Below are 26916 nucleotides of genomic sequence, written 5' to 3' on the forward strand. Positions count from 1 at the left end.
CTAAAAAGCAACGTTTTGTTGCTCGATCTTCGACAGAAGCTGAGTATAGTTCTTTAGCATCCACTGCAGCTGAGTTGTGTTGGATTCTAAATCTACTTCAGAAACTCTATATTTTCTACTCTTCTCGACCAGCTATCTATTGTAATAATCTGGGGGTTACTTACCTGTTTGCAAATCCCAAGGTTTATTCTCAAATGAAACATATTGCAGTCAGATAATCATTTTTGTGCAAACCTTGGTCTAACAACAGAAGTGCTCATCTTTCTACTAAGAAACAACTAGTTGATTTGCTTACCAAAGCAGTTCCTGTTGAAGTTGGCCTGCATGCAACACATGCAGCACAGGAAGCAGCCAGGAAGCTGCCAGAGCCATATTTATGCCACCTAAAGTTCAAGCTGCTGTTCATTTTGTTACTTCAAGCACTAGTTTAGTTATTTAGTTCAAAATAAACTGAGTTGGTATAGCTTTTAATGTAATTAGGTGCTCATAGATTGACAAATCAGCTTACCTATGTGTGCAAATAATGTTTTCATAAATTTCAATGTAACTTAGTGGTGTTATGTGGATGTTTAGGTGATGTACTTGACTATAAATGTATTGTTTTTCTTATTAAAAAATTGAGCAAAATAGAGCAAAAATGAGCTGTCAGCCATAAGCTCCCTTACTGCACATTTGTGAACAAGTAAAAACTTCTCTTGCATCTTATTTCATTGTTCTATGTTCTCTATTTTCTTTTTTGCTGCTGTCAAAATTCCAACAGTTCCACATTATAATTTTGAACAATTGAGACTCAATATTGGTGTATCTAAGAAAAATCACAATCTTTATCTATTTCACTTAATTTTGTTTCTTTTTTATTTTTATCTCTTGCTATTTTGAGTTGCTTAGAATAAAATTTTATAGTGATATTGTTTAAATTTTCTATTTTGAAATATCTATTTCATGTATAAATATCATTGCAATATTAATAATATCTGATGAATTTTTACTCATTCATTAAACTTCTTTACCATTTCTTCACCATTTATATATAAAAAAATATCTAAACATTGAATACATAAAAAAGACGAGACTTCAAATACTATATAACCATTTGAATGATAAACAACGCCACATCAAAAATAAAAGATTATGGCCATTAAAAGTGTTGCTTCGAAATTTTAAAAATATCGTGCAACCCTTGTAGTTGCACCCTGACGCTAGTGCCCAAGCAACAATGACCTTTGCCCTCATCAAAGAGGAAGCATCATATTACAAGTCTAGAAAAACTTCACTATACTAGGGGCAATTACTATACCCATTCATCAAGGTAACATTAGAGAAAGAGCTTATGTTGTTACAAATATTCGATGGACAATGCACATTGTAACAACATTAAGAATAATTATCACATCTATGATCCTAACTTCCCAAACTTACCAACCTTGAAAACCATACTCACTAAACCTAAATAAAATTATATCCAACTAGCAGTCTGAATCAAATTTAAAATTGAAGGCTCGCACTAAGTCTTTCCCATCAATAAATCTTTTGAAAATAAATCTCTTTTAAAAGGAAGGGGCAAGAAAAGACGAGAGCGAAATTCTACTCTAACATCTTTTCAACCTTTTTCGGCAATCAAACCAAGCAACTTTACGCCCCTATATATTATGAATCACTCTAAAAATAAGAAACTCTTTTTCATTTTACGTAGTGTAAATCCTCGTTGTAATGTTTAAGATCTTAATGTTATAAAAAAAATCAAAGTTTGATGTTATAAAACTCTCCAACGTATTTCCATTCATTCACACTAATTTAAAAAATATATATATAGGGTTTACAAGCAAACATATAACTTTGTATATATGTGTATATATATGAATAGGTGTCAAACTCAAGACAAACTTGTTTTGGTATAAAAAAGTTACACGACCTAAAACCGACGATGACATGAAGCAATAAAATTTAATTATTAAATCCAGGTTCAATGTCAACATTTTTAATCCTTGCTTTTACTGGCCGGCCATCTCTTTCGGTGGCTTAACAATCAGGACTGGACATTTTGCGTAGTGTGCACAATAGTCACTTACACTTCCCAAGAATGCTCTGAAATCACCACAACAAAGCCACATTGTCGCTGAAATTAATTTTTCATAAGGGATGACAAAGACAACTTCATGGGTGCAGAGGAAAAGCAATTAAAATGCAAGTATGATTAAAAAGACCTTTGAATCCTGCCAAGGCCACGGTTGCCAACAAAAAGGAGGTCAACTTTCATTTCCTCGCTAATTTCACATAACTTATCCTTAGGATTTCCTTCAACAATCAGAGTTTCTGCTTTTATCTGCAGCAATTAATACCATTTTCAGTTTTCAATATTATATATAAAAGATAAATAATTAAAAGCTTGAATTGAATGACTAAGCTGCGTAGGAACATTGTTAATCTATTCTACGAGAACGTACGCATACCGACCTTGTTGTCACACATCTCTAGAGCACGGGAGAGTATACGAGCTGAAATTTGTTCTTGAGATTTCCTTACAGAATCCACCAGCGCAGTTGATGGATAAGCTGCATGCATCCATGCTTTATTAATTAACTATTAGCAACAGATAAGTTCTTAGTTGGACATTAATTAATTATTAAGTGGTGAAGAAACTAGGTGTGTATAAGAAAGAAAGAAGAGAACCTGCGACTCCTGGTCCAGCAGGGAAGGCAGAAGGGCCGACCCCATAGTGCTTGGATGGTTGGTGTACATGAACCAGGGTTAGCAAATTACGTTCCCCACCAGCAGCACTGTTGATCAGCACATTGAAAAGGTTATTCACCGTCCATTGGAGAGCATACAAACTCTCATCACTCTCATCAACACCCACTATAACTCTCATTTTCTTCAAAATCCTTCACAAAATTATGAACCAACTATAATTTTTTTTCTTATTATTTATTTATGTATATATGCCATTGGATGTGGTGTTTGAATCTTGATTGCACACTTGGAAACATGGGAGACGTGGAAGTTTAGGATGATGTTTACGAAAAGAGCTGGCTTCATTTATTTGGAGCCAAAATTGCCAGTTTTGGGCTGGATGCAACATGCCGATCGGGGTGATTGTCTTGTCAGAGCAACAGCAGCCTAGCTTGTCTTGTCCTTAAGGGGTGGCCAATCAATATTTTGATTACCCTCCCACTGCCCTACTAATCTCACCGCTTTCCTTTTGCGGCACCGATTCATAAATAACATAAGTTCCGTAATTGCAAGTGTCGTAACGTACGGCATACGGATTTTTGACTGCCACATACAAAACCTTAAATTAAGAAACAGCACCTTTTCTTATCTCTAGGCGGTAACTTATTAATCCTATACTGTATTAATTTTGAGTTATTTGTTAAAAGTTAAAGTTGCAATTAAAATAACACTTGAAAGAGTAAGATGTAAAAATGGAGACACGAATTGTTTACTCTTTTTTACATACACGAGATTTTTTTTTTAAGAGTAATCATTATAAAAATAATAATACAATAATTACTTCCAACAAATAGGTTGTAATTTTATAAATTTTTATTAATAATTTATTTAATTAAAATTAGATTAACAATCAAACCGAAAGTTGTCGCAATATCTATTAATATAACAAACCTATTTTATTTTATCGACTCTCAGATCGCAGAGAAAGAGAAGAATCTTGGTCTCCTTGATCAATAGAGTCAAGTCTACCACTTCACCATAGAGAGTGGCCCAAATCAAATGGAAGGCAATTATGAATGAACTGACAAATTTTAAAAAATGGATCTAGTTTTTATAATTAAGTTTTATCATTTTAATTAAAATAATTAGATAGATATATTTAAAACTCTTAATTCAAGATAAAAATCTAATAATTTGAAAGATTTGATTAAGTTCATTTTCTAATAAAAATAAATTTAATTGTTGTACTCAACTTCAAGTTCAATTATCCATACTTTTGCTATAATTCAAATTAAGTTTTTTCGGTACTGATTAAAAGAAAAACTCGAGACTCGTGAACTAAATGAGTCATGAATTAGTTCATTTTCATTTGATAATTCGAGTTCAATTCAACAAATTGGAATGTTTCTGAAGTGAACGCAAAGCTAGATGTTTCGTTTCTAGATGATGTAATCATTTTGATGTTGCAGAAAAGGTAGATGCCTTTTGGTGGTGTCTACTTTGATCCAGTTTAGAGTATGGTAAACCGGTATAGTTCATGCGCCCATCAAGTTGGTTCTAATTCACATCACTCGATAAGAAATCCGCCCATCAATGGTCTCCACAATAAGATGATTCATGCGCACCAATAGCAGCAAGTAAGCTCGTCCTTTAGGCCCTGTATGCACCAATCAGAACTTGTAAACTCGGGTTTTAGATGTTAACCATTTACATGCTATATTTGAGATTTAGACAAAATGAATTGGCCATCTCTGGTTGAGGATATATCCGGATTGCAAATAATTAATCTAGGACATGCTTTGTTCTAACTTCTAACAACACAACTTGCCAGTACAATAAGTGTTCCCCGATTAAACCAATGGAATATACTGATTATGTGGCTTCTAACTTTACATTTTTCTTGAAATATCTGTATCTGGCACATGCATCCAATGCATAGTCGAATATGGTATAAGTATATAATCCTCCCAAGAGACGTATCTGGACTTGATCCTCTTAAGACCCATCTAAGTATATGAAAATCTTGAAAAAGAAACTGAATATATCATGCCAGACAGAAATCCATGTTCAATGTTACACCTAAAGCCGTGGGAATATAATAAAATATAATCAAACTACAGACAAATAGTAGGATGCGGGGCATTACCTAAGCCCAGGGCTTCAATTTCATCTTGGTAGAAGTAATTATAACCTTTTGTTTTCTCTTTCTTGTTCAAACTTGAGTTGATCTTCTCCACAGCTGCAAGCAGATCCTGAAACCCCCCACCCCCCCCCCCCCCAAAAAAAAATAAAATGAAGAAAGCATTTTGTATTAGATGATTATCATCCAAGAAGGCAGTGGTTATGCTTTCTTTAAAGAGAATTCGCAATTAAAAGAAAAAAAAACCAAGAATTGTGTGTTCAGCATATTTCATGTTATTAGCACCTATAAAGAGAAAGCTTTAAATCAATTAATACCACCATTCTAATGCCTTAGCTAAACCAGGTCAGGTTCACTGTTCACATACAAGAATGAAACAATCTAAGCATCATACCAGGGACATGGCTCCATACATTCAGTTATAACCCAAAAGAAACAGAATTGTACATTACCATGCAAATTGGTTTTCGTTCTCAGCCCTGTCCCTCACCCCATAATACATTTGAATAGCACAATGTCAAGAAGCAATTGTTTCAATTCAACAACAGGTTGTAATTTGGTTTTTTTACCATCTTATTTCTGCTTTTACAATTTTCAAAATTTTTATCATGTCCTATTTTATGTGCAAAGAGTTCTTTGAAAACCTTCTCGCCAGTGTGGCTCAACCATAAGAGCACAACTCTAGCATAGCATTTTATGTTTAAAACATTAGAATCCTCAACAACCAAAAGCATGAGCTGCATACCTCCCATGATGCTAAACTAGTCATATACGAAGGAAGACTTTCATAACCATCCTTGGATACTTGTAATATTGGCCTCTTAACTTCAACATGATTTGGGTCCTTTTCCCCTTCTGCTATGTATCACAGTGTAAAATAAATAACATAACACTGCTTAGAGACTTCTATTGCTAGTCATAAACCCAATAATGGATTGTCAAGGGCAACTTAAAAGTGTACAAAAAGTCAGTAATCTCTACCTTTAGTTACTTCTATGGAATCTGTAGCAGGCTTATTTGTAACCTTGATGTTGTTTGCTTTATCTCCATTATACCTGCAATTTTAGGTTCAGAGTTTGTTCTAAAGGAAAGAAAAAAAAAGACCAGCAAAAGAGAGAGTGGCTTTTATACGATATAAAGAACTTTCAAGACTCCAAAAACTTACATATTTTCTCCAAAGGATAAATCAGAGTCATCAACCTTTTGATTAGCTGTGGAGACAAAGATGGCAATATAGCAGCTCATTCATCATCTAAAGTGGTAATTAACTTTAAACCCCTTTCGAAAGGATAAAAATCCAGTCCATCTTCTATAGATTGAAACTGGGTTTTTAACTCTAAACCCCTCAAAAAAGTGTGAAAAATCAGTTCATCTTCCATAGACATAATAAAAAATAATGGTTCAAACACTGCAATGAAAGAGGAAAACTAGGAAAGAGAAAAGTAAGTAACTTTTGCAAACCTTGAGATGCTAAAGTAGCAAGACAAACATCAGAGAGCCCGAAATTCTTTAGACTCATTGATTCATCAAGACTACAACAAATAACATCAAGGGAAAACACTAATTCCATTTTCATCAGTTCTTAATAATAAAGATTTTGCTAACCAGTGTGCAGTTAATAATAACAGTTTTAGATAACACGTAATAATTCAAGGATACAGTAAAGGATCCTCATCCAAGCTCTTAATTGCTGAATTTGTGACGGAGAAACATCTGTCATTTGAATCCAAAACCTCTTCTTCCTCTCCCTCATTTTCAATTTCAAATTCTACTTAAAATAAAAAAAGTTAAAAAAGTTGCAAATGATTTTCTTAAAGGAAAGTAAACAAAAATGTTCGTACGGGGGAGATAACCGAGAGGCTTGAGGTGATCTTCGAGATGGAGAAGATGCGTTTGGTTATTGTTGAAAATTTGATAACAGTGACCTAAGAGTTCCTCGAAGGAAACGGTTCCGAAGGACATGGAATCGAGAAGGTAGAGGTCGGCGGTGGCGGTTGAAACGCGGCGGTTTAGGCATTGGACGAACGTCGATGAAGCCGAATCTGAGTCCCGAAAATTATTATCAAAATAAAAGAGAACAATTTCGTTAATGGAAGGGGGAAAAAGTACTTCAAAATAATAATAAAAAAAAGAGGGGGTAAGTGGGTAACCAAGAGGGATGGGGCGGCGGTCGATGGATTGCTTAAGAGCGTCGCAGCTGCTTTGAAGGTGATTGCAGAATGAGCCGAGGCTTTTACTCAAATTTGTAATCAAATCTTCCATTTTCTTTTGAGATTGTCCCTCCCTGTTTTGAAGGTGACTGTAGAAAAAGCCGTGGCTTTTACTCAGTTTTGGATTCAACTTAAAGCGCCAAGCTCCCCATTTTCTTTTGTTTTTTCTTTTTTGAAATATTATTTTTCTATGCCTACTTTATCCTTAATGTATTCCGTTTCTTTCACTTTGGTCCTCGTTATTTTTTGTCTTATCCAACGATCACCGGTTCAACTTTTTGGACTGTAAAAGATCGACTAAATATCTATCCAATTATAAATTATCACGGGTTAGATGATGATGTATTCAGTCTCCAACTATGGTTCTACGAGTTAACAAGTTTGTTGCTGTCCACTAATCTAGTTGAAGAACAGAATTTTCGATATGAAATCTTCCGAAACCAAAATTTATTTATATTTATATTTGTTTTCAGAATCCAATAATGGTGTTATATGTACCATAAGCTGCAAAAAGCAATCCACACAAGAAAACGAGAGCATCCAAGGCTTTCTGCCACAAACTCAAAGATGAACCTAACAATGTGATGTGAAACGAGGCTGGCAAAACAAAAGAGATCAATGCACATACACTACTCCCCACAAGCGATACAAAAACACCAAATCCCGGAACGAATGACGCCAACACTGCCAACACAATTACCAGAACTGCACTGCCCATGTATATTCCCAACTTCTCTAATCTAATTGTCGATTCTTCAGCATCATTGTTGCGAAGCTTCTCAAACCAAATGTTCTTCTTCAACTTCCCTTCCACTATTTCACTAACTGGATGGACCATGATTGGGAATGTAAATACTAACCCCAGGCACAAGCCAATCTGTTCCAAAGCACCACAAGTTCTGTATTATGAATTTGCAGCACCAAATAACTGGTTTGATTCAAAGCTCAGTTTTGGCACATAACCTTGAACACTCAAAAGAATATGTAATCTAAATGTTATGCTATGTGTAAGATATTTGTTTAGCAGTAGATATGCAGTGATGTTACAATCCTTAAGGTGAATAAAATCTAAAACTCCGTATGGTTTTAAAGTTTTCGGTTTTTTTTTTCAGTCCTCTGCTTTCTGCCTAGTCAGTCAATGGCTATAAAGATGATCTACTAAATATTTTTTTTTTCTTAATATTATATCCTCTAGAATGAGGTAATTGCATGCAAAAGACACCCGTAGAACAAATTCCAATGCCAGCAGCAACTAAAAACAATGGGGACAATGACAAATAAGACAAATAAGCAGGGCAGATCATTATGTATAGCAACAGATGATAAGAACTGCTTAAATGATTTTTGAAGATGATCCCAAGGAATAAACTAAGCTTCTTGAATTGATGGTGGGGGCACGATAGAGCCTTTTACATTATAATGAAGTAACTGAGTATGAATACTTAAGGTATATTAGTTTATAAGCTCTAACTTTGTGCTTAAAAACTAGATGTATGGTTAAAGATATCTGCAAATTTACCTGGACTGCAATGGCTGTCCAATCCCTGGGAAGATTCAGTGTTATGATATATTTTGTTTCGTCACCATAAACCATGTATCCAAAAATCCCAAACAAAATATACACAAGTGTGATCCATGTAAAAGACATCGCTAAAACCTTAGGAAATGTTCTCCTCTCTCTCATGGATTGCTCAAGGGCCAGTGTCATTCCGAACCCCTCGAAACAGTACACTGCCATCCCTCCTGCAAATGGCAACCGTCCCAAGTTATCAGTGAAGGCTTTCCTATCTCTAAATGAAAAATTTCCCCCACCCGCCTGTTGTACGTCTTCCTTAACAACAAACGCCATCGCCAACAGATTGCATACATCGGCGAAAATGCTGAAGGGTGCAAAGGCCGAGAGGGATCTGATCCATGACAATGCTATTTCAATAGGGACTAACAGGAATATGTAAGATGCAATTGTGAGGCCATGAAGTTTGAAAAGTGATGCAAGGTTTTGGCCAATAAATACCAAGTATGCCACGGATCCTCCACACTGGGAGATGAATATGAGAAATTCTGTCAGGCATCCGCCTGGTTTTCCCATGCATCTGCAACCCAAGTCACCATATGTTGTTGTTTCCTTTAATTCTTCTTCTGATGCTAATTTCTCCCTGCACTGAATCTGTGGATCAAAGTTAAAAGGCAATTTTTCAATTCAGAAAAAAAGAGTTCAACTATTGGTTAGGATTCTATACGAATCATGACTGATTACGATCAGGGTTCTATGCAAAGTCAGTTTTGAAACATATATAATATCAGTATCTCTAAAGTGAAAAAACAAAAACAGTATTAAGGAAAGAAAGAAATGAGTTGATACTAACAAGAAGAAGCATGCAGTAGAAAGTAGCCAAGCCAGTAATGACTGTTGTTCCAATAGGGTCGGAAGCGTGTAAATTATTGTACTAAAAAATCACACAAAGTTCAATTCCCAGGGAAGAGAGGTGGATCACATGGATCTCTTAAATACCAAGTCTTTCCTTAGTCAGAATATCCCTTCTATAGTAATTTAATAGCACAATTAAATACTACTATTATACCCTCAAATATTGAAAGAAAAATAGGACAAGAAAGAACACAAGAGTTTTAACGAGGTTCGGTAAATTATACCTACGTCCTCGGGCACTAACACCAGATGATAACTTTACTATCTCGAAAATATTACAAACAAATAGAATTCCTTAAGAATTCTCAAATGGGAGAAGAGAGAAAACTAAGAGAGAAAGATTGGTTGGGATGAATTGAAATGAGAAATGAGAAGGCCTATTTATAGTTGAGGTTTAAGGACCAAACAATAAATAGCCCATTATCTCAAGGACCAAAAAAAAATTATCCCATGCCACTTTTTCAAAGTCAACTTTAGGGTGCTAAACTTGCACCACTTGGATTGTTTTCCATTAAAATTGTCCGCCATTAATCATAATGTTAACAATCTCCACCTTGAAGATTTGATTAGGATAATCACATCTTCACATACTTCCTTCAACTCCCCAAATTTGATAAAGCTATCTTTTGTAGTGCCTCCAAATGCGCTCTCGAGCGCCATACACCTGAAGGTGCTCAAATTCTCAGGATGTTAATCAAGTTCAAACAATGATTAAACTTGATTGTTGTTACCACCTTGGTCATCATATCTGCGGGATTATCTGCTGTCGGAATCTTCTGAAGTAGAATTTTTCCTTTTTCAAAGACTTCCCGCACAAAGTGATATCTTACGTCGATATGCTTGGTTCTTGAATGATAGACTTGATTTTTCGCTAAATAAATAGCGCTCTGACTGTCACAATATAACTTATGTGACTTTGAACAACTCCTAAGTCTTTCAACAATCCATTAAGCCAAATAGCCTCCTTAACAGCTTCTGTAACTGCCATATATTCTGCCTCTGTAGTAGACACAGCTACTGTAGACTGTAAGGTAGACTTCCAACTCACTGGGGCTTTCGCAAGAGTAAACAGATACCCCGTAGTTGAACGACGTTTATCTAAATCACCAGCAAAGTCGGAATCAACATATCCAACTACAAACTGACCAAGTGCTTCATCCTGTTCAAAAATTAAACCAACATCTACGGTTTTTCGAAGATGCCGTAGAATCCATTTCACAGCTTGTCAATGTCCTTTTCCAGGATCATGCATATACCTGCTCACAACTCCAACAGCTTGTGAAATGTCAGGCCGCGTACATACCATCGCATACATTAAACTCCCAACTGCATTAGCATATGGGACTTTTTCCATATATTCTCTTTCTTCTTTAGTCTTCGGAGATAATTGAGCACTAAGTTTCAAATGAGAAGCAAGTGGGGTACTTACATGTTTTGTATTTTCATTTACACCAAAACATTGTAATACCTTTTTCAAATATTGCTTCTGATTCAAACAAAGCTTGCCTCTCTGTCTATCTCTACTTATCTCCATACCGAGAATCTTCTTGGCCTCACCTAGATCTTTCATCTCGAACTCTTGATTCAACTGAGCCTTCAGCTTATCTATCTCTTTTTGGCTCTTCGAAGCGATTAACATATCATCAACATACAAGAGTAGATAAATGAAAGATCCGTCATGCAGCTTCTGCAAATATACACAATTGTCATATTTGCTTCTTGTGTACTTCTGCCTTCTCATAAAGCTATCAAATCGCTTGTACCACTGCCTCGGGGATTGCTTCAATCCATATAGCAATTTGTTCAGCTTACAAACCCAATTTCTACCACCAGCATCTGTGTATCCTTCGGGCTGAGTCATATAGATCTCTTCTTCTAACTCACCATGCAAGAAAGCCGTCTTAACATCAAGTTGAGCTAGCTCCAAATTCAACTATGCTACCAAGGCCAACAAAATTCTAATGGAGGAATGCTTCACAACAGGGGAAAATACATCATTGTAGTCAATTCCCTCCTTCTGAGCGTAGCCTTTAGCTACCAATCTTGCCTTGTAGCGAATATCCTTCTTGCTAGGAGATCCATCTTTCTTTGCGAATACCCACTTGCATTCGATTGCCCTTTTACCTTTCGGTAATTGCACCAACTCCCAAGTATTGTTCTTCCGGAGAGACTGCATTTCTTCATCCATGGCGCTTTTCCATTTATCACTTTCTAAGCTTTGCATTGCTTCTTGAAAAGTGATAGGAATATCATCAACAACGGGAAGGGCGTAGGCCACCATATCAGTAAATCGAGTAGGTTTACGAATTTCTCTCCGTGGCCTTGCAACTGCAACTGGTTCTGGTGTACTTAGTGGTTCTTGGGTCAGAACCTCTTCAACCTCTAATTCCTCCATTGTGGCTGGAGAATTAGACTTATTAACTGGGCAAATCCCCATCTGCTCAAACTCCACCTGTTTTGGAGTACACTTCACCTGCTGTGGAGTATTGCTCGTCTGAATATCTTTATCTGCTACATTTTTCAATGTGGCAGATTCATCAAAGGCAACATCTCTGCTACAGATCATTTTCTTTGTGCTTAAGCACCAAAGACGAAATCCCTTCACTCCAGAAGTGATTCCCATAAAGAGAGCTTTCTTTGCCCTCAGATCTAACTTTGACTTCTTCACATGGTAATATGCAGTGGTTCCAAACACATGTAAGGAATCATAATCTGTAGCCAGTTTTCCAGACCATACCTCCATAGGAGTTTTTCTTTCTAATGCAGATGATGGCAAACGATTAACAAGATGGCCAACGTATGTCACAGCCTCAGCCTAAAATTGCTTGCCCAACCCAGCATTGGACAACATACATCGAACTTTTTCCAGCAATGTTCGATTCATACGCTCTGCCAATCCATTCTGCTGTGGTGTATCCCTAACTGTGAAGTGTCGAACAATACCATACTCTTGGCACACATCGAAGAACGGATCACTTTTATATTCCCCTCCATTGTCCGTCCTAAGCCGCTTGATTTTCTTGCCAGTCTGGTTTTCGATCATAGTTTTCCATTTAAGAAAAACTCTAAGCACTTCATCCTTAGTTCTCATGGTATACACCCAAACTCTTCTGGAAAAATCATCAACAAAAGTAACAAAGTAGTGTTTTCCTCCCAATGAAGGTGTCTTGGAAGGCCCCCACACATCTGAGTGAACATATTCCAAAATACCTTTTGTATTATGGATAGCAGTACCGAATTTCACTCTCTTTTGCTTTCCCAGAACACAATGCTCGCAAAATTTTAATTTGCAAGCCTTTGCACCTTTCAACAATCCTTGCTTTGCCAGAATTTGCAAGGATTTTTCGCTGGCATGTCCCAACTTCATATGCCACAACTGCATTGAGTCCAATTCTTTGTTACCGGAAGCTGTAGCGACTGCTCCAATAATTGTACTACCTTGGTAGTAATACAAGTTATTTTGCCTAATGCCCTTCAATATCACAAGTGCGCCAGATGTCACTTTCAAAATCTCATCTCTCATAGTAACAACTGAACCATTGGATTCCAAGGCTCCCAATGAGATGAGATTTTTCTTCAAACTGGGCACGTACCGAACATCAGTCAGAACTCTGGTTGATCCATCTTGATTCTTTAATTGGATTGAACCTATCCCAACAGTTTTACAGGCATTGTCATTGCCCATATAAACAACTCCTCCATTTAGTTCTACTAAATCAGAGAACCACTCCCGGTTAGGGGACATATGATAGGTACAACCCGAATCCAATATCCACTCATCTGAATGGAACGACGATGATGATGCAACCAGTGATAGTTCAGAGTCACTAGTATCATGCTTAGCAACACAAGCATCTACAGCAGCTTTTCCCTTATTCTTCAGCTTTGGACAATTTTTCTTCCAGTGGCCTTTCTCATGACAAAAAGCACATTCATCTTTCCCGAGTCTGGACTTTGACTTTGATCTTCCCTTTTGAGTTTTCTTCCGAGTGTATGAACGACCTCGGACTACTAAAGCTTCTGTATCTCTGATTGAGTTTTTCTGTTTGTCCTTTTTTCTCTGTTCATAACTGTATAAGGCCGCACAGACTTCGCTCAGAGATATATCACTCCTGCCATGAAGTAGAGTAGTTTCTAGGAACTCAAACTCCTCAAGAAGTGACCCCAACAGCATCAAAGCCAAATCTTCATCTTTGAATGTCTCATCCATATTCAGCAAATCAGTGACTAACTGATTAAATTTGGTGATGTGATCATTCATTGTGGTACTTGGGACGTATGTGAAGCGAAACAATCTTTTCTTCAAGTGTAGCTTATTTTGACTGTTTTTCTTCAAAAATTTTCTTCAAGTGCCACCCACAACTTATTTGCAGAAGTCTCCTTTGAAAAAGCATACCTCTGCTCTCGAGAAAGGCATGATCGAATTGTGCCACATGCCAACCGATTGATCGCCTTCCAATCTTTCTCCTGTACATCATCTGGTTTCTCTTCATCAATGGCAATGTCTAGACCCTGCTGAAAAAGGGCATCTAGAACCTCACTTTGCCACATACCAAAATGGCCCGTGCCATCAAAGATCTCCACGGCCAGTCTTGCATTTGCAATTGTCGGTCTTGTTCACATGGACGATGTTGAAGCTCCTACACCGACTGTTTTCTCCATAATCTTTCAATATACCTAAGAAAATCTTTTCTGATGTGGAAGATCAGTTCAAACTGCAACCATAGAGCATACTACGATTAACCTTTGGCTCTTGATACCACTTGTTGTTCCAATAGGGTCGGAAGCGTGTAAATTATTGTACTAAAAAATCACACAAAGTTCAATTCCCAGGGAAGAGAGGTGGATCACATGGATCTCTTAAATACCAAGTCTTTCCTTAGTCAGAATATCCCTTCTATAGTAATTTAATAGCACAATTAAATACTACTATTATACCCTCAAATATTGAAAGAAAAATAGGACAAGAAAGAACACAAGAGTTTTAACGAGGTTCGGTAAATTATACCTACGTCCTCGGGCACTAACACCAGATGATAACTTTACTATCTCGAAAATATTACAAACAAATAGAATTCCTTAAGAATTCTCAAATGGGAGAAGAGAGAAAACTAAGAGAGAAAGATTGGTTGGGATGAATTGAAATGAGAAATGAGAAGGCCTATTTATAGTTGAGGTTTAAGGACCAAACAATAAATAGCCCATTATCTCAAGGATCAAAAAAAAAAATTATCCCATGCCACTTTTTCAAAGTCAACTTTAGGGTGCTAAACTTGCACCACTTGAATTGTTTTCCATTAAAATTGTCTGCCATTAATCATAATGTTAACAATGACAACACCGATTGATCCAGCAAGCCAACCGGCGACTCGGAAAGCAAAAGGAAGGCCTAAAACGCCGGTTCCAACTATTGAAACTATAATGTTCCCGATGGTTTGAAGTTTGGATGCAGTTCCTTGTGTTGATGACGACGGTGATGGGTTGATCAAAGGGATTGTATCACATTTCTTCTCCCCCATTCTTTTTTTTCTTTGAATCTCTGTAGTTGGAAAGCGATTGCCTGGCTTCTATTGGGCTGTTTTCAGGATTCCTGGCAAAGACAAAAAGGTTAACAGGGTTCAATGCCCAACCAGTCCCGTAGCACACTATGGAGATCAAAGGCTACTCTGGCATGAACTGTTCAATGCCACGTTGCTGTTCTGAAGTTGTAAAGGACTTGCAGTTTCATATTGGAGATGTAACGATGAGATTTTTTTATGAATGGCTAATGAGACAAAAGTGGGTTTAGATCTATGACGTGAGGAATGTTAGTCTCTTAAGATAAACTGATAGGCTAACTTTGACAACAAAATCCATGATGGGATTTTGATTTATTTATTTTTTTAATTTTGAAACTGATACACAGAGTTTGATCAAACCGATTACGAAGGGAAGATATGAAAATAAGGAAATTCAAAGAAAAAAAATGTGATCTCTATTATATATATATATATTCATTTTTGCTGTAAGGCTTCCTAGTTAGGAATAAACATTCATAATATCATGGTATACATAATATTTCAGTCGTCTATATCGATTTTATTTATTTGAACCTACCCATTAATTTTTCTATAATTACATTTAAAATTAAATATAATTATTACATTAACTTATTAAAATTAGTCTTTTTCTCAAATTCTCGTACCTACAATATAATGCTCTTGCCATATATTGAGAGATTTGTTGGCAACTAGTTAATTTTAAAACTTATATTGACATGTAAATATATTTAAATGAACCTAATTGAGATATATTTTCTTGTATATATAATATATAATTTGTTAATAAACCAAAAATTAGACTATAAATATGTGTACACATATTAATAAACTCGAAACACATCAATACTGATACCAAGATAAAAATGATACTTTTATTGATATAGTACTGATTACTTTACTTCATACATTCAAATATGTTATTTAGAAAATAAAATAAAAATTAAATTCTAAAAACCCTTCCACTTATAGTATTTTCTGATATAAAATTATTAAAAATCTATGTTATTCTTGGAAAAATTTATGATCTAATCTCTTTTGCCTTATGATTCGTTTTTAATAGAATCCTCCTCATTCATGGATTCCGTCGTCCCCATCACTCTCGATTAATGCTTAGGTCTGAATTCTCCAATTTAACCTTAATTTAATATTTTTATTTATTTAATAAAATAAAAATAAAATTTGTTCTTGAGTCAACCTTCTCCAGTCTTTATTGACTTAAGTTAAGGCTCTTGATTTTTTCTCCAATGAACAGATATTCATCTAATTATTGATGAATCTCTATTGATGCTCTATTACATTGCTCTTTATGAGATGCTTCATGGACATTGGAATCCTATATCATTTCATTGTCATTTCTGTTTCTCTCTTTCTCTCATCCTTCTATTTATCCACATACTTTTTATTTTGCTTCACAATTTCGATCTATTCATAATTAGATTGGTTTTGTCTTTTAATTAGTGTCGTAGTTATTAGCTTATATTGTGGTCCGCCCATTTTGTTTTGAATCCTAAGCCTAAAAAACCCAACGAGTCTTACACTAAGCATAGCAATTATATCAAATGATTAATCAATTTTTTATTTAACCTTATAGAATTTAGAATTGCTCATTTTTTTATTTTTATGTTCAATCAAAAAATCAAAGAATTTGTCATTTTTTGTTCTATCGATTCTCTTATCATAAATATTAGAATTGTGTGATCCGAATCTTTTTTTAAAATAAAATACAATGATAAAACTAAGTGATCTGTGTAGGGCTTAAGGCTGAGGGCCAAAGAATAACATATATGTTTTTTAAAAAGCATGATGATTACTGCATGATTGACTAAAAAGTTGAATAGTGCCGTCAGTGTATCAGACGACATGGGTGACACTATAACATATACCCCATTTTTTGTAAAAAAAAATTCACCCACCCTATTTTTATAATTAATTAATTTTTAATATTATTTTTATAAAAAACCATTTCTAAAATTATTTTAAAAAATAATATAATTTTAAAAAATAAAAATTAATTTTTTTTGTTTAAATAATTTTTTCAATTTTGAATGTTTTAATTTTAAGAAATCTTAATTGGATGTGTCAAATTGCACATATTTTAATTGCTGCCATATCTCAATCAGTTTCTTTTAAATGATTTGATAATTTAATTATTAAAGTGTGATAAAAAAATTAGATAGCAAAATAAGAAAAAATATATATTTCTAGCAATTTTATTATATAATTTTTTAATTATATTTACTTTTTTTGAGAGAGAAAATTTCCGGTGAATTCGATCTTTTTTTTTAATAGTACTTTAAATTCTTGTTTGATTTTAAGATTTTCAATCAATTTAAATTTAACTGTGAAAAATACATCATTTTTAACGGAAATTTGAATTTTTATCAAAGTTACGCAACTATGTTATTCTTCTCTTGATGTACTGTTTTTGGGTTTTGGATCTTGGTTGGTTTTCTATTTTTTGTTTAAATTCTGGGTTTATGGAGGTTTTTTTAAAAAATATTCCTGGGTTTTAAAAGAAAGTTCCTGGCTTTTCTTGTTTATGGATGTAGTTATTTGAACTTGATTCGATTAATTCAGTTAATTCTGTTTTATATTTATTTTATATAAATTATATAAAATTAACAAATAAAAATTTATAAAAAAACGAGTTAATTTAATTAATGATAACTTAAGTCGGTTAACTAATCAAGGTAAAAAGAGATATTAAATCTTATTAAAATTTAATTTTCCTTCCATCCAAACGAAATAACATTTTAAAAGGGATGCAGTCTATATGATTCTCAGGCTACATTAATAAGTGTAGCCCTTTCCAGTGTGATTCACTTGGGAACCTGCCTAAAGATGATTGGCTGGAACGCTGGGTATCCACTCTACCAATACCAAGGCTTTTGGTGCAGCCCTAACTTCATAGAAGATATAATATTGGCTCAAGAAGGCTTCAGAGCTGAACCAACTGATATCTTTGTGTGTAGTGCCTCTAAAAGTGGCACCACTTGGCTCAAGGCTCTCACCTTTGCCATCGTTACTCGAACCCGCTACGACACGTCCACCAGTCCTTTGCTCAGCAAGGTCTCTCACGATTGCATTCCCACGTGATCCAATTCCGGCAAGAAGCTAGATATCTGCGACCCCGGTCTTCCTCTAATCGGCACCAAACACCCTACCATGCCTTGCCAAAGTCTCTCCTCAACTCTGACTGCAAAGTTGTTTACATTTGTAGGGAGCCAAAGGATGCATTCGTTTCACTGTATCATTTTCTAGCCAAGCGAGCTCCCAACAAAGATGATTACCTTTCCCTGGAGAAGGCTTTCGATCTTTCCTGTGAAAGCAAGTCTATGGACCCTATATGGACCATGAAGACAAGGTTCTGTTCCTCAAATATGAAGAAATGATGAAAGACACGGAGCCATATGTGAAGAAATTGGCAGAGTTCATGGGGCACCCTATTTCACGGGAGGAAGAAGAAGCGGGAGCAGTGCAGGAAATAGTGAGGCTATGCAGTTTTGAGAATCTGAGCAACTTGGATGTAAACAAGACGGGGGTAAAGCAACAAACAAAGGCCAAAGTTGAAAACAATTTCTGCTTCAGGAAAGGCAAGGTTGGGGATTGGAAGAATTATCTAACAATTGAGATGGCGGAGCGTTTAGACAAGCTCATGGACCAAACTTTTGCTGGAACTGGCTTCAGTTTTCATGATTAACCCCTCCCCTGGTAATTGGAGTGAAGGCATCGTGGTTGAGTCTGATTATAGCTTGCTTGCTGTTAGTTAATAAAGTCGAAGATTCCAATATTCTTGAGATATGTGTTGTGTTTGTTTGTTTGCTTGCTCCATTTCCAATGTATTGTTGAAAATGAGAAGTTAGTTCCTTGTTTGGAACCAATCTGTGATTTTCAAGGCTGAATCAACTCTACTTTCTACTTTTAACATTATTACTACAAGCCAAACATGGCATTTTTTTTTATGATATATGAATGGTAAGAAGCTGGCTAACAATATTGGAAAGCCAGAAGCACCTATGAATTCTGATTAGATGCTCTTTATTATCGTACCTTTTTTTCCCTTTAATCTTATCATCCACACGCTTTTTTACATTTGTTTTTATGGTTTTTTTTAAATATAAAATAATATATCATGAGCAGAGAAATTGCTGATTTTAAAAAATATTTAGAGAAATATTGATTTTTTAAAGAAAAATAGAAAATATATCCTACATGGCAAATTATCTGACCCTTTTTGTGAGATGATTAAATATATTAGTGATTTTGTCCTTAAGCCGAGTTTGATTCTTTCTCCTAATCATATTTATATTTATATTTTATGTTATTTCAAGCTTGGTTTTTATTTTTAATTACTATTTTTTATAACATTGATTTTTTTTATTAGGTCTGATTTCTCTTTTAAGTATATTTCTATTTTTTATTCCACGTTGTTTGAAGCTTTTTTAATTAATAAATATATTGTTTTCAAGTTTTTTTTTTTAATTTTTAATTATTAACTCTTTTATTTATAAAATCAAATAATTATTTCCAAATATAATTATTTTGGTAAATATAATTTTTATATGTGCAATATTTTTTTTCAATCCATATCATGAGTGTAGTAAATTTTAGTATATTATATATTTTTGTATGTGTATTTAAAATATTTTACGTATAAACATAATGATATTTGATATAATTAATTGAAATATTTAACATATAAAAATGTTTGAAATATCATACCCACAATGTAGATGAAAAAATAATGATATTTGAAATATTTTATATATAAAAATAATAATGATATTTGAAATAATTATTTGATTTTATAATATTAGAAATCACCATACCCACAATATAGATGAAAAATTTGACATATATATATTATATAAAGAAAAATATATAAAAAATACCCACAATATAGATGGAGAATTTGACACACACATATATATATTATATAAAGAAAAATATATAAAAAAATTTAGTTGATGCTTTTAAAAAATAAAATATATTTAATATAATGATAAATATCAATTTTATCAAAAATATATTTTTATTATATAATTTGCAATAATTATTTGATTTTATAGATAAAAATTTATTAATTAAAAATATGAATAAAAAATTTAAAAACTTGAAAACAATATATTTATTCATTAAAAATAAAAATTACAAATGAGTTTAAAGGAGGAATAAAAAATGCGACTTAAAAATAAAATCAATATTATTTAACCATCTAACCAGAGGAATTAATGTGTTAAAAATAATAATTAAAAATAAAAACAAAGCTTGAAATAACGTGAAATAAAAATACAAATGTGAGAATGAGAGGATTCAAACTTGCAACTCAATGACAAAACCATTAACATTTAAACATCTGACCAAATGAGTTGATATGTCAAAAAATTCAGAAAGCGCGCCTTGTAAGATAAGCTTTCAATTGAGGTGACTGAATGCACGCCCTATAGGACGCGTTTTCATATTTTCTCTCTAAAATCAATCTATTTCCCTAATCTTTCTTTAAAATTCGCAATTTCATTGTACATATATCATAATAGGAGATAAAAATAAATATAGTAGGTAATTGATAAATATAAAATATAATAAATTTTGTCACGGGCTTAAAATTTTGGGCCGCTAGAAATGGGTCTAATCAATTTGGTTTGAAATTGGACCAAAATTGATGGACTTTGGACCTTAATCCAAACATTGATTCTAGGCCTCTGAAATCGAGTTTGGGCAAGGATGAAATTAGACCCTAAACGAAATATGTTTTAAAAAATTGGGCACTGCAGAAGAAGTTTGGGTTTTAACCTCTCGGATCTGAATGAATTTCATTTAACCATCACATCAGGACATAATTTTCATTTCAAAACTGGCCATTAATTCAGTTTCCACCTCCAAAATTTTGAATGAAATTCACCTTGAAACCAACATTTTAATTTTAAAACTAAAGCTAAGTTAATAAATTAATTTAGTTACAAGTCCATGTAGAACTCTATTTTAGCAAAATCAAAGCTTCAAAAATTCAAAATTGAAAAGCCTAGACAAAATTAAAAATGTTTACGATAATGAAATGAATTTTAGATCATTTGACATCGAATATTATATTTATACAAGACTGCTGTTAGTATTGAAATTTCAAAACATTACTTTGAAAATATAAGGAAAGAAAAGAGAAAGTTTAACAGCCAATGATAGGATCACTCTTTCACACATACAAAAAAAAAAAAACTAAATGTTTCGACATACATGAAATATTTCTAGTAATCTAATTTCAAGAAATGCCAGCCGGAAAATAAAGAAAAATCTTAATCCAAAATAGCTACATAACTAAATAACTTTAAAATTGTGTTTTTAACATATTTATACATATCAAACAGAGTTGGCAGACATAAATGTATTGATAAGTTGTAGAGTTTGAATTGCAGCATCAGAATATGGATGATAATTGAAATAACCATGTTCTTTGCCATGGAACTCGACGTACTCAATTTTCTTGCCCATGTCTTTTAATCTGGTGGCGTAATCCTCAGCCCTGTCTTTCAACAACTCACTGCCGCCCACGATGACCAAGATAGGGTCAAGTTTCACTGCTTCCAGACTAGGGCTCCAGGGCCCAAATGGATTCACTAATGGGTGGTCTCTTGTCTCTCCTACAGGCATTGATAGCCTCCAAAACCTGCTTCTCATTTCAGTCAACAATATAATATGGTTTGTAGGTTGTAATTTTGTAACCCACATACATATATAATTTAAAGAGAAATACTTAAAGATTTTTATTTTTAATTTTCACACTCACATGAGATTGATTAAAGTTGAATTAATTTTTATAATTATCTTTTAAAGATAATATTGAGCAAGTATGTGATTTTAAAGCTTTGGATCTCAAAAGATATGATAATCCCTTTCCTTTATTCAACATTATGACTTCTTTTGAATCCATACATGATTTTTCATTGAACAGTAAAGAGCAATAAGATGGAGATTGCGGCAAAATGAAGAGCTTGTTGACAAAAATACAAAGGAAGAGAAGGAGGGAATCAAATGAAGCATGCGCAAAGGAGTCCAAATTGCGAACTTTCCAAAACATCACAACTACATAATCCTCCTACAGTTTTTGATAACTATCATCCCAAAAGAAAACAAAAAAGGTTCCTTTTGAAAGATTAGATTAGATAGCTATGGAAAAAACCCCTTTTCAAAGATAAGGACAAAGAGAGATTTTGATGATGATCTAAAATGTTCTGGGGGAGTGCTGATCAGGATTTTAACCACTATCTCATTTTATTATTCTACACTTTTAATCACATACCTCTTTACCTCAAATCTAATTCTAAACTCTAACATGTATACAAATAAATTAAAATAAATGTCAAATTAACAAATTAAAAATTCAATCATTTTATATTTTTAATTTAAAAATTCTAATCTAATCATTATCATCTTCGGTAGTTTCTGTTAAAATTTATTAAATTAACATATTTATTTTCTATCAATCATATTCTACTTAACATGAGGATAGTCCAACTAACAAATCAGATTAACAAATTTTGACGGACAATACTTATAAATTTAATAATTAGATTAAGATTCTTAAATAAAAAAACAAGAAGATTTTATTTTTTAACCACATCAACAATTCTAAATTTTATTAAAGTTTAGAGAATAATAACATATTTAATTAAATATTATTAATTCAATTAAAATTAAGGAATTTCATAAGTGAAAACCAATTAATATAAAGACTTGTTTAAATAAGATGTAGTATTTTTAAAGGTTTTTTTTTAAAAAAATTAACCTGTCATTAGTTATTAGAGTGGAATCTGTTAATTAATAAATCCATTTAAAAACTGAAAAAAGAATTTAACATTACTTTATTTTCTAAAATTAATGAAATATATTTTAATTCTCTTTTGCAATGCATAAGCTTGATTATATGTATCAATCAAATATATATTATATTTAATTTTCATAAATTTGTACAAATATTTTTAACACTTTAGAAATATCATGATTAAGAAAGTAAAACAATATATGTAAATGCTTACTTTTTTTTAAAATCTTTATATTTTGTATTATGATTAATACAAATTAAGAATAAAAAAATAATATTTAAAATAAACTTGAATTAATAATTATTTGTGATAGTGTATTCATATTTTAAAATTTTAAAATATTTTAAAATATTATATAAAAATATACCGTTGATTTAAAATTAATAAGCATGAACATATGCTAATGTTGTTGATTTAGATAGTAAGTTATTTTTTGGTGAATATAAATGTATAATTTTCAATAAGGTTATATAAATACTAAATTTGATAAAACCATGTTAAAAAAATATTAACAATTATTCTTTATTCTAATTAGGTACTAGAAAATTGCTCAATTAATTTATTTAAAATAAAAAATTTATGTGTTATTTAATTTTAATTTAATTTAATTTACATGTGATATCTGAAAATAAATGTAGAATTGCATATTATTAATTTATTAATGTTTAGCTTTTTAATATTTATTAGTTAAAAAATGTTGAATAAGTGGAAGGATCACATGTTAAAAAGGTGATTGATAATTTGATATTTTTGTGGTGTAGGTGAGATTGCCTTGCCTTTTTATTGATAAGAGCCTCCACCATTTCAGCCTTTTTGGACAGCCGGCTTTGTTTCATACGAGATTTTAGGTTTTGTTTTTTTTTTTCCTGAAATTTGTAAATCTGTATGAGATGATTTAATTTGTCTTTTACTCTTTTTAACCTTCTAAATCAAGTTTGTTTTTTTTTTTTTATAATCCAAGTATTTTATAGTTTTATAACTATGTTTTGTAATAATATTATTTATAAAGTTTGAATATGGTTTTTCTTTTTAAAATAAAGTATGTCTTACCATTTCATTGATATAATAGAAACTTCTTTAAATTACTTCTCTCCCTCTATATATATATATTGGCCACAACATAAAAATATTTTTAGTATAAATAAATTAAGCCTAAATTTTGGAATAAGTGTCGGAAATAGCCCAGTTTTCTACTCTCTCTTTTTTATTCAAATTGAACAGTTATATCCTTGGGAATATCAATATTTACTTGTAAATAAAAATGAAATTCACTATGAAGACTGGCAACCAACATATCCAATCCAACTTTCTTAAGACTTTAAGTGAGCATATATATATATATATGGTCATGATTCTCATTATTATTAACTAGACTTTAAATCACTATTCGTGGGATTCAACCTCTCAAAATATTTGTAAACCTGTCCTATTATATAAAATGATATTCAACTTAAGTTCTTAGCTTATTTATATTTTTGGAATTTAGTTGTTTTATTTTATTTATTTTTTTAGATTTAAAAAATATAAGTTTAATTTTTGATATTGTTAAAATTTTTTTATTAAATTTAGATTTGAAATAAATTACAATATTATTTTTTTTGTTACACAGCTATTAAATGAGTATTTTTTTTTATTTTAACTGTGTGAACTTAAGTAACAAAATAATTTTAGTGGTTGGATTTTTCATATATAAAGTTATGAGATGATATAAAACCACTTTTTAAGTTTTACACGAGTATGAATGAATTTTTCACAAAACAATTATTGTTTTAGATTTTGCATGTTGTTTGTGACTTTTCAATTATGTTTGTATTAGTTGTAGTTGATAAATTATTTAAATATAATTTTTTTAAATGTATTTATTTAAAAATTTAATTAATAAAATAAAAAAATATTTTATTCTTATTAAATTTGATCTACTTATTGTAACAAGTAACCCCACCACATTATTAACCAAATAAATATTTTAATCAAATACTTGTTTGATATATATTCCAATGATGTGATCCCCATTTTTTTTATTTTCAATACGGTATAAAAAAAAGTGTAACAAAAACTTTTAGAAAAATAAGTAAGAAGACTTGAAATAAATGTCAATCTCTTCATAAGTAAAAAGGATTTTACCGATAACAAAACTTTGGCTTGTTGAAAGAGAAAAGAGGTGAATTTAAAGGAGCAAATTAGGTTGGAGGAAGAGCCCAAAATGGGGCAATATTTGAAGAGGAAAAAAGAATCATTTATCAAGGTCTCAATCGTTTATTTTTAATTTTCATGCGGTCGAATCGGTTAGAGAACAATCCTTAAAGAGAATGCCAAAAAATTAACTCAAGTCTCTTTCAATGAATCACTATTTCATTTAATTAGTTTTCTTTTTCTTCATTTAATTAGTTATGCATAAGTTCTGTTTCATTCCCTAAATAAATATACCTATATATGTCGAATATTTAGATGAGATATATTAAACAATGTATTCATAAAATAGTTGTTTAAACAACAATCATATATTCTTATGATATTTAATAAGAATTTTAATTATGGTTATATTTATTAAACAATCGAGGTTAAACTTATATAATTACGTAGTAGTATAATCCATTGGTTATATATAAATTTATATAAGACAAATTATGAATGGAGTATAAATAATTAAATGAAAAATATGAGTAAATTCTATGTTATTGACATATTGTTAGAATTGGGTAATTAAGGAACCATGACAAAGTACCTGTCAAGTATATCAAGATTCAACAAAGCTTCGCTAGGCCCCGACTCTGACCTTGTCCTCACCACCCCACCAAAAAATGGTGCCAACAGCACATAACCTCGTACGCGAACCGGAGCCAGCTCGGTCGAACCAGCACCCAACCTAACTGCCAAATGGTGTGCAATATTGCCACCTGACGAGTCACCCAAGACAAAAACCTGGTCAAAGTCAACCTCGCCACTGTTCAACCATGCATCACTAACCCCATTTTCTCTCAAAGCTTGACTTTGCAACCACCTCATGGCACTGGCTGCGTCATCCATTGCTGCCGGCAGCCTATGCTCCGGGGCCAACCTGTAGTCCGGCGCAATGACTACAGCGTTGAGTCCGGACGAGAAGCGTAGGCAAGAATTATGACAGGTAGGCCACGTACGAGAACCTAGACAAAAACCACCACCATGAATGAAAACGACGATGGGGAGCTTACGAGGACAACCGTTGGGTGGAAAATTAGAGGCTGATGCGGGCTTGTAAATTCGAAGATGGAGATTATGGGTTTTGTCAAACATGGCGTCTTTGAAGTCCACAGAGTTCTGATCGCGGATGACAGGCATGTTGAATTGTATGATTTTGGATCTGAAAACGGTGCCATCACTCAACACTTGGAGGACTCCCAAGCAGTCTTCCACTATGTGAGGAAATGAACCCATGATTGTTTAAGTTATTGGGTGAAGATGGTTGGGAATGGGTGGGGTTTATATAGAGAGAGAAAGAGAGGGTTGAAAGTGGAGAAACTGTAGAGTGGAAAGGGGGTGATGGTGTAAATGCAATGGATGATAGTAATGGAGGGATGGATCAACATCATGTGCTTCAATTTCGTTTTTTCTTCTAAAATATGGACCATAGATAGATAAGCTTGGCTGTCTCTTCTAATGTTTATTTGCGAGGGAATTTTGTCATTGCTTCTTTGTGTTCCTCTTTTCCGTGTCTTTTTTTTTTTCATTAATTATATTTTATCACTTGATATATATGAATTAAATAAATAGAAATAATTTTTTTAATAATAAAAACATATCAATATAAAAAAACGTGATAAGCAAAATAATTTTTTTTACATTTAATTAATTTAAAGCTAAAAACTATTATTTTCAGTATTTTCAGTTTTACAAAAAAATTAATAAAAAATATTTTTTTATTATTTTTTAATTTTCATATTTTTATTTTTAAATATTTTTAAAACAGAAAAAAAGCCCACGCTTATGATTTTTCCAGTAAATCCCGCAAAGATTTCAATAATTTTTTTTCCTTTTAATTAGTTAGTTACTTTTAATTTTTTAAATAAATTTATTTAAATTAAATTAAATTAGAAAATATATCATATGCAAATAAGTCTATAATAACAATATC

General features: G+C 32.6%; 5 protein-coding genes across 6 annotated transcripts; 1 reads left to right on the forward strand and 4 right to left on the reverse strand.

The window, feature by feature from the left end:
• Nucleotides 1-1116: 1116 nt before the first annotated feature.
• On the reverse strand, nucleotides 1117-2901 carry LOC107890332 (universal stress protein YxiE). Its single transcript, XM_016814794.2, has 4 exons — nucleotides 2671-2901; nucleotides 2455-2552; nucleotides 2205-2323; nucleotides 1117-2085 (listed from the first exon to the last, which is right to left on the reverse strand). Exons 1-4 carry the CDS (start codon nucleotides 2867-2869, stop codon nucleotides 1992-1994), a joined length of 510 nt encoding a protein of 169 aa, XP_016670283.1. The 5' UTR covers nucleotides 2870-2901; the 3' UTR covers nucleotides 1117-1991.
• A 1112-nt stretch (nucleotides 2902-4013) lies between these two features.
• LOC107889465 (uncharacterized) lies at nucleotides 4014-7181 on the reverse strand. Of its 2 annotated transcripts, none has more exons than XM_016813891.2 (9): nucleotides 6961-7181; nucleotides 6652-6852; nucleotides 6470-6578; nucleotides 6272-6342; nucleotides 5976-6021; nucleotides 5792-5865; nucleotides 5556-5668; nucleotides 4817-4922; nucleotides 4014-4327 (listed from the first exon to the last, which is right to left on the reverse strand). In XM_016813891.2, exons 1-9 carry the CDS (start codon nucleotides 7070-7072, stop codon nucleotides 4233-4235), a joined length of 927 nt encoding a protein of 308 aa, XP_016669380.2. In that variant the 5' UTR covers nucleotides 7073-7181; the 3' UTR covers nucleotides 4014-4232. The 2 variants fall into 2 exon arrangements, with proteins under 2 accessions (XP_016669380.2, XP_040932567.1); XM_041076633.1 differs by having other exon boundaries at nucleotides 5556-5665; nucleotides 6961-7173.
• Nucleotides 7182-7458: 277 nt separating this feature from the next.
• Nucleotides 7459-14982, reverse strand: LOC107890331 (amino acid transporter ANT1). Its single transcript, XM_041076634.1, has 5 exons — nucleotides 14785-14982; nucleotide 12335; nucleotides 9387-9427; nucleotides 8540-9187; nucleotides 7459-7897 (listed from the first exon to the last, which is right to left on the reverse strand). The coding sequence occupies exons 1-5, from the start codon at nucleotides 14965-14967 to the stop codon at nucleotides 7490-7492; spliced, it is 1281 nt and encodes a 426-aa protein (XP_040932568.1). The 5' UTR covers nucleotides 14968-14982; the 3' UTR covers nucleotides 7459-7489.
• A 2847-nt stretch (nucleotides 14983-17829) lies between these two features.
• On the forward strand, nucleotides 17830-18380 carry LOC121206038 (flavonol sulfotransferase-like). The gene is made up of 2 exons (XM_041076205.1): nucleotides 17830-18080; nucleotides 18209-18380. Exons 1-2 carry the CDS (start codon nucleotides 17830-17832, stop codon nucleotides 18378-18380), a joined length of 423 nt encoding a protein of 140 aa, XP_040932139.1.
• A 2900-nt stretch (nucleotides 18381-21280) lies between these two features.
• On the reverse strand, nucleotides 21281-26401 carry LOC107889464 (probable carboxylesterase 15). The gene is made up of 2 exons (XM_016813890.2): nucleotides 25531-26401; nucleotides 21281-21649 (listed from the first exon to the last, which is right to left on the reverse strand). Exons 1-2 carry the CDS (start codon nucleotides 26217-26219, stop codon nucleotides 21343-21345), a joined length of 996 nt encoding a protein of 331 aa, XP_016669379.2. The 5' UTR covers nucleotides 26220-26401; the 3' UTR covers nucleotides 21281-21342.
• Nucleotides 26402-26916: the final 515 nt, after the last annotated feature.

Source organism: Gossypium hirsutum, chromosome A09, assembly GCF_007990345.1.
Source record: "Gossypium hirsutum isolate 1008001.06 chromosome A09, Gossypium_hirsutum_v2.1, whole genome shotgun sequence".
Taxonomy (NCBI): domain Eukaryota; kingdom Viridiplantae; phylum Streptophyta; class Magnoliopsida; order Malvales; family Malvaceae; genus Gossypium; species Gossypium hirsutum.

Bases quoted from the DNA above. Each gene is read 5' to 3' on its own strand.
- LOC107890332 (XM_016814794.2), bottom strand. From the start codon at position 2,869: ATGAGAGTTATAGTGGGTGTTGATGAGAGTGATGAGAGTTTGTATGCT. The intron at 2,553-2,670 runs GTTCTCTTCTTT...GGATGCATGCAG, and splicing joins TGCTGGACCAGGAGTCGCAG to CTTATCCATCAACTGCGCTG. The intron at 2,324-2,454 runs GTCGGTATGCGT...TAATTGCTGCAG, and splicing joins TAGAGATGTGTGACAACAAG to ATAAAAGCAGAAACTCTGAT.
- LOC107889465 (XM_016813891.2), bottom strand. From the start codon at position 7,072: ATGGAAGATTTGATTACAAATTTGAGTAAAAGCCTCGGCTCATTCTGC. The intron at 6,853-6,960 runs GTTACCCACTTA...TTCGGGACTCAG, and splicing joins CCGCCGCCCCATCCCTCTTG to ATTCGGCTTCATCGACGTTC. The intron at 6,343-6,469 runs GTATCCTTGAAT...TATTTGTTGTAG, and splicing joins TTGGATGAGGATCCTTTACT to TCTTGATGAATCAATGAGTC.
- LOC107890331 (XM_041076634.1), bottom strand. From the start codon at position 14,967: ATGGGGGAGAAGAAATGTGATACAATCCCTTTGATCAACCCATCACCG. The intron at 9,188-9,386 runs GTTAGTATCAAC...TTTGATCCACAG, and splicing joins TCTACTGCATGCTTCTTCTT to ATTCAGTGCAGGGAGAAATT. The intron at 7,898-8,539 runs GTAAATTTGCAG...GCTTTGGAACAG, and splicing joins GGACAGCCATTGCAGTCCAG to ATTGGCTTGTGCCTGGGGTT.
- LOC121206038 (XM_041076205.1), top strand. From the start codon at position 17,830: ATGATTGGCTGGAACGCTGGGTATCCACTCTACCAATACCAAGGCTTT. The intron at 18,081-18,208 runs GTGATCCAATTC...TTACATTTGTAG, and splicing joins TCTCACGATTGCATTCCCAC to GGAGCCAAAGGATGCATTCG.
- LOC107889464 (XM_016813890.2), bottom strand. From the start codon at position 26,219: ATGGGTTCATTTCCTCACATAGTGGAAGACTGCTTGGGAGTCCTCCAA. The intron at 21,650-25,530 runs GTACTTTGTCAT...AATGAGAAGCAG, and splicing joins AATCTTGATATACTTGACAG to GTTTTGGAGGCTATCAATGC.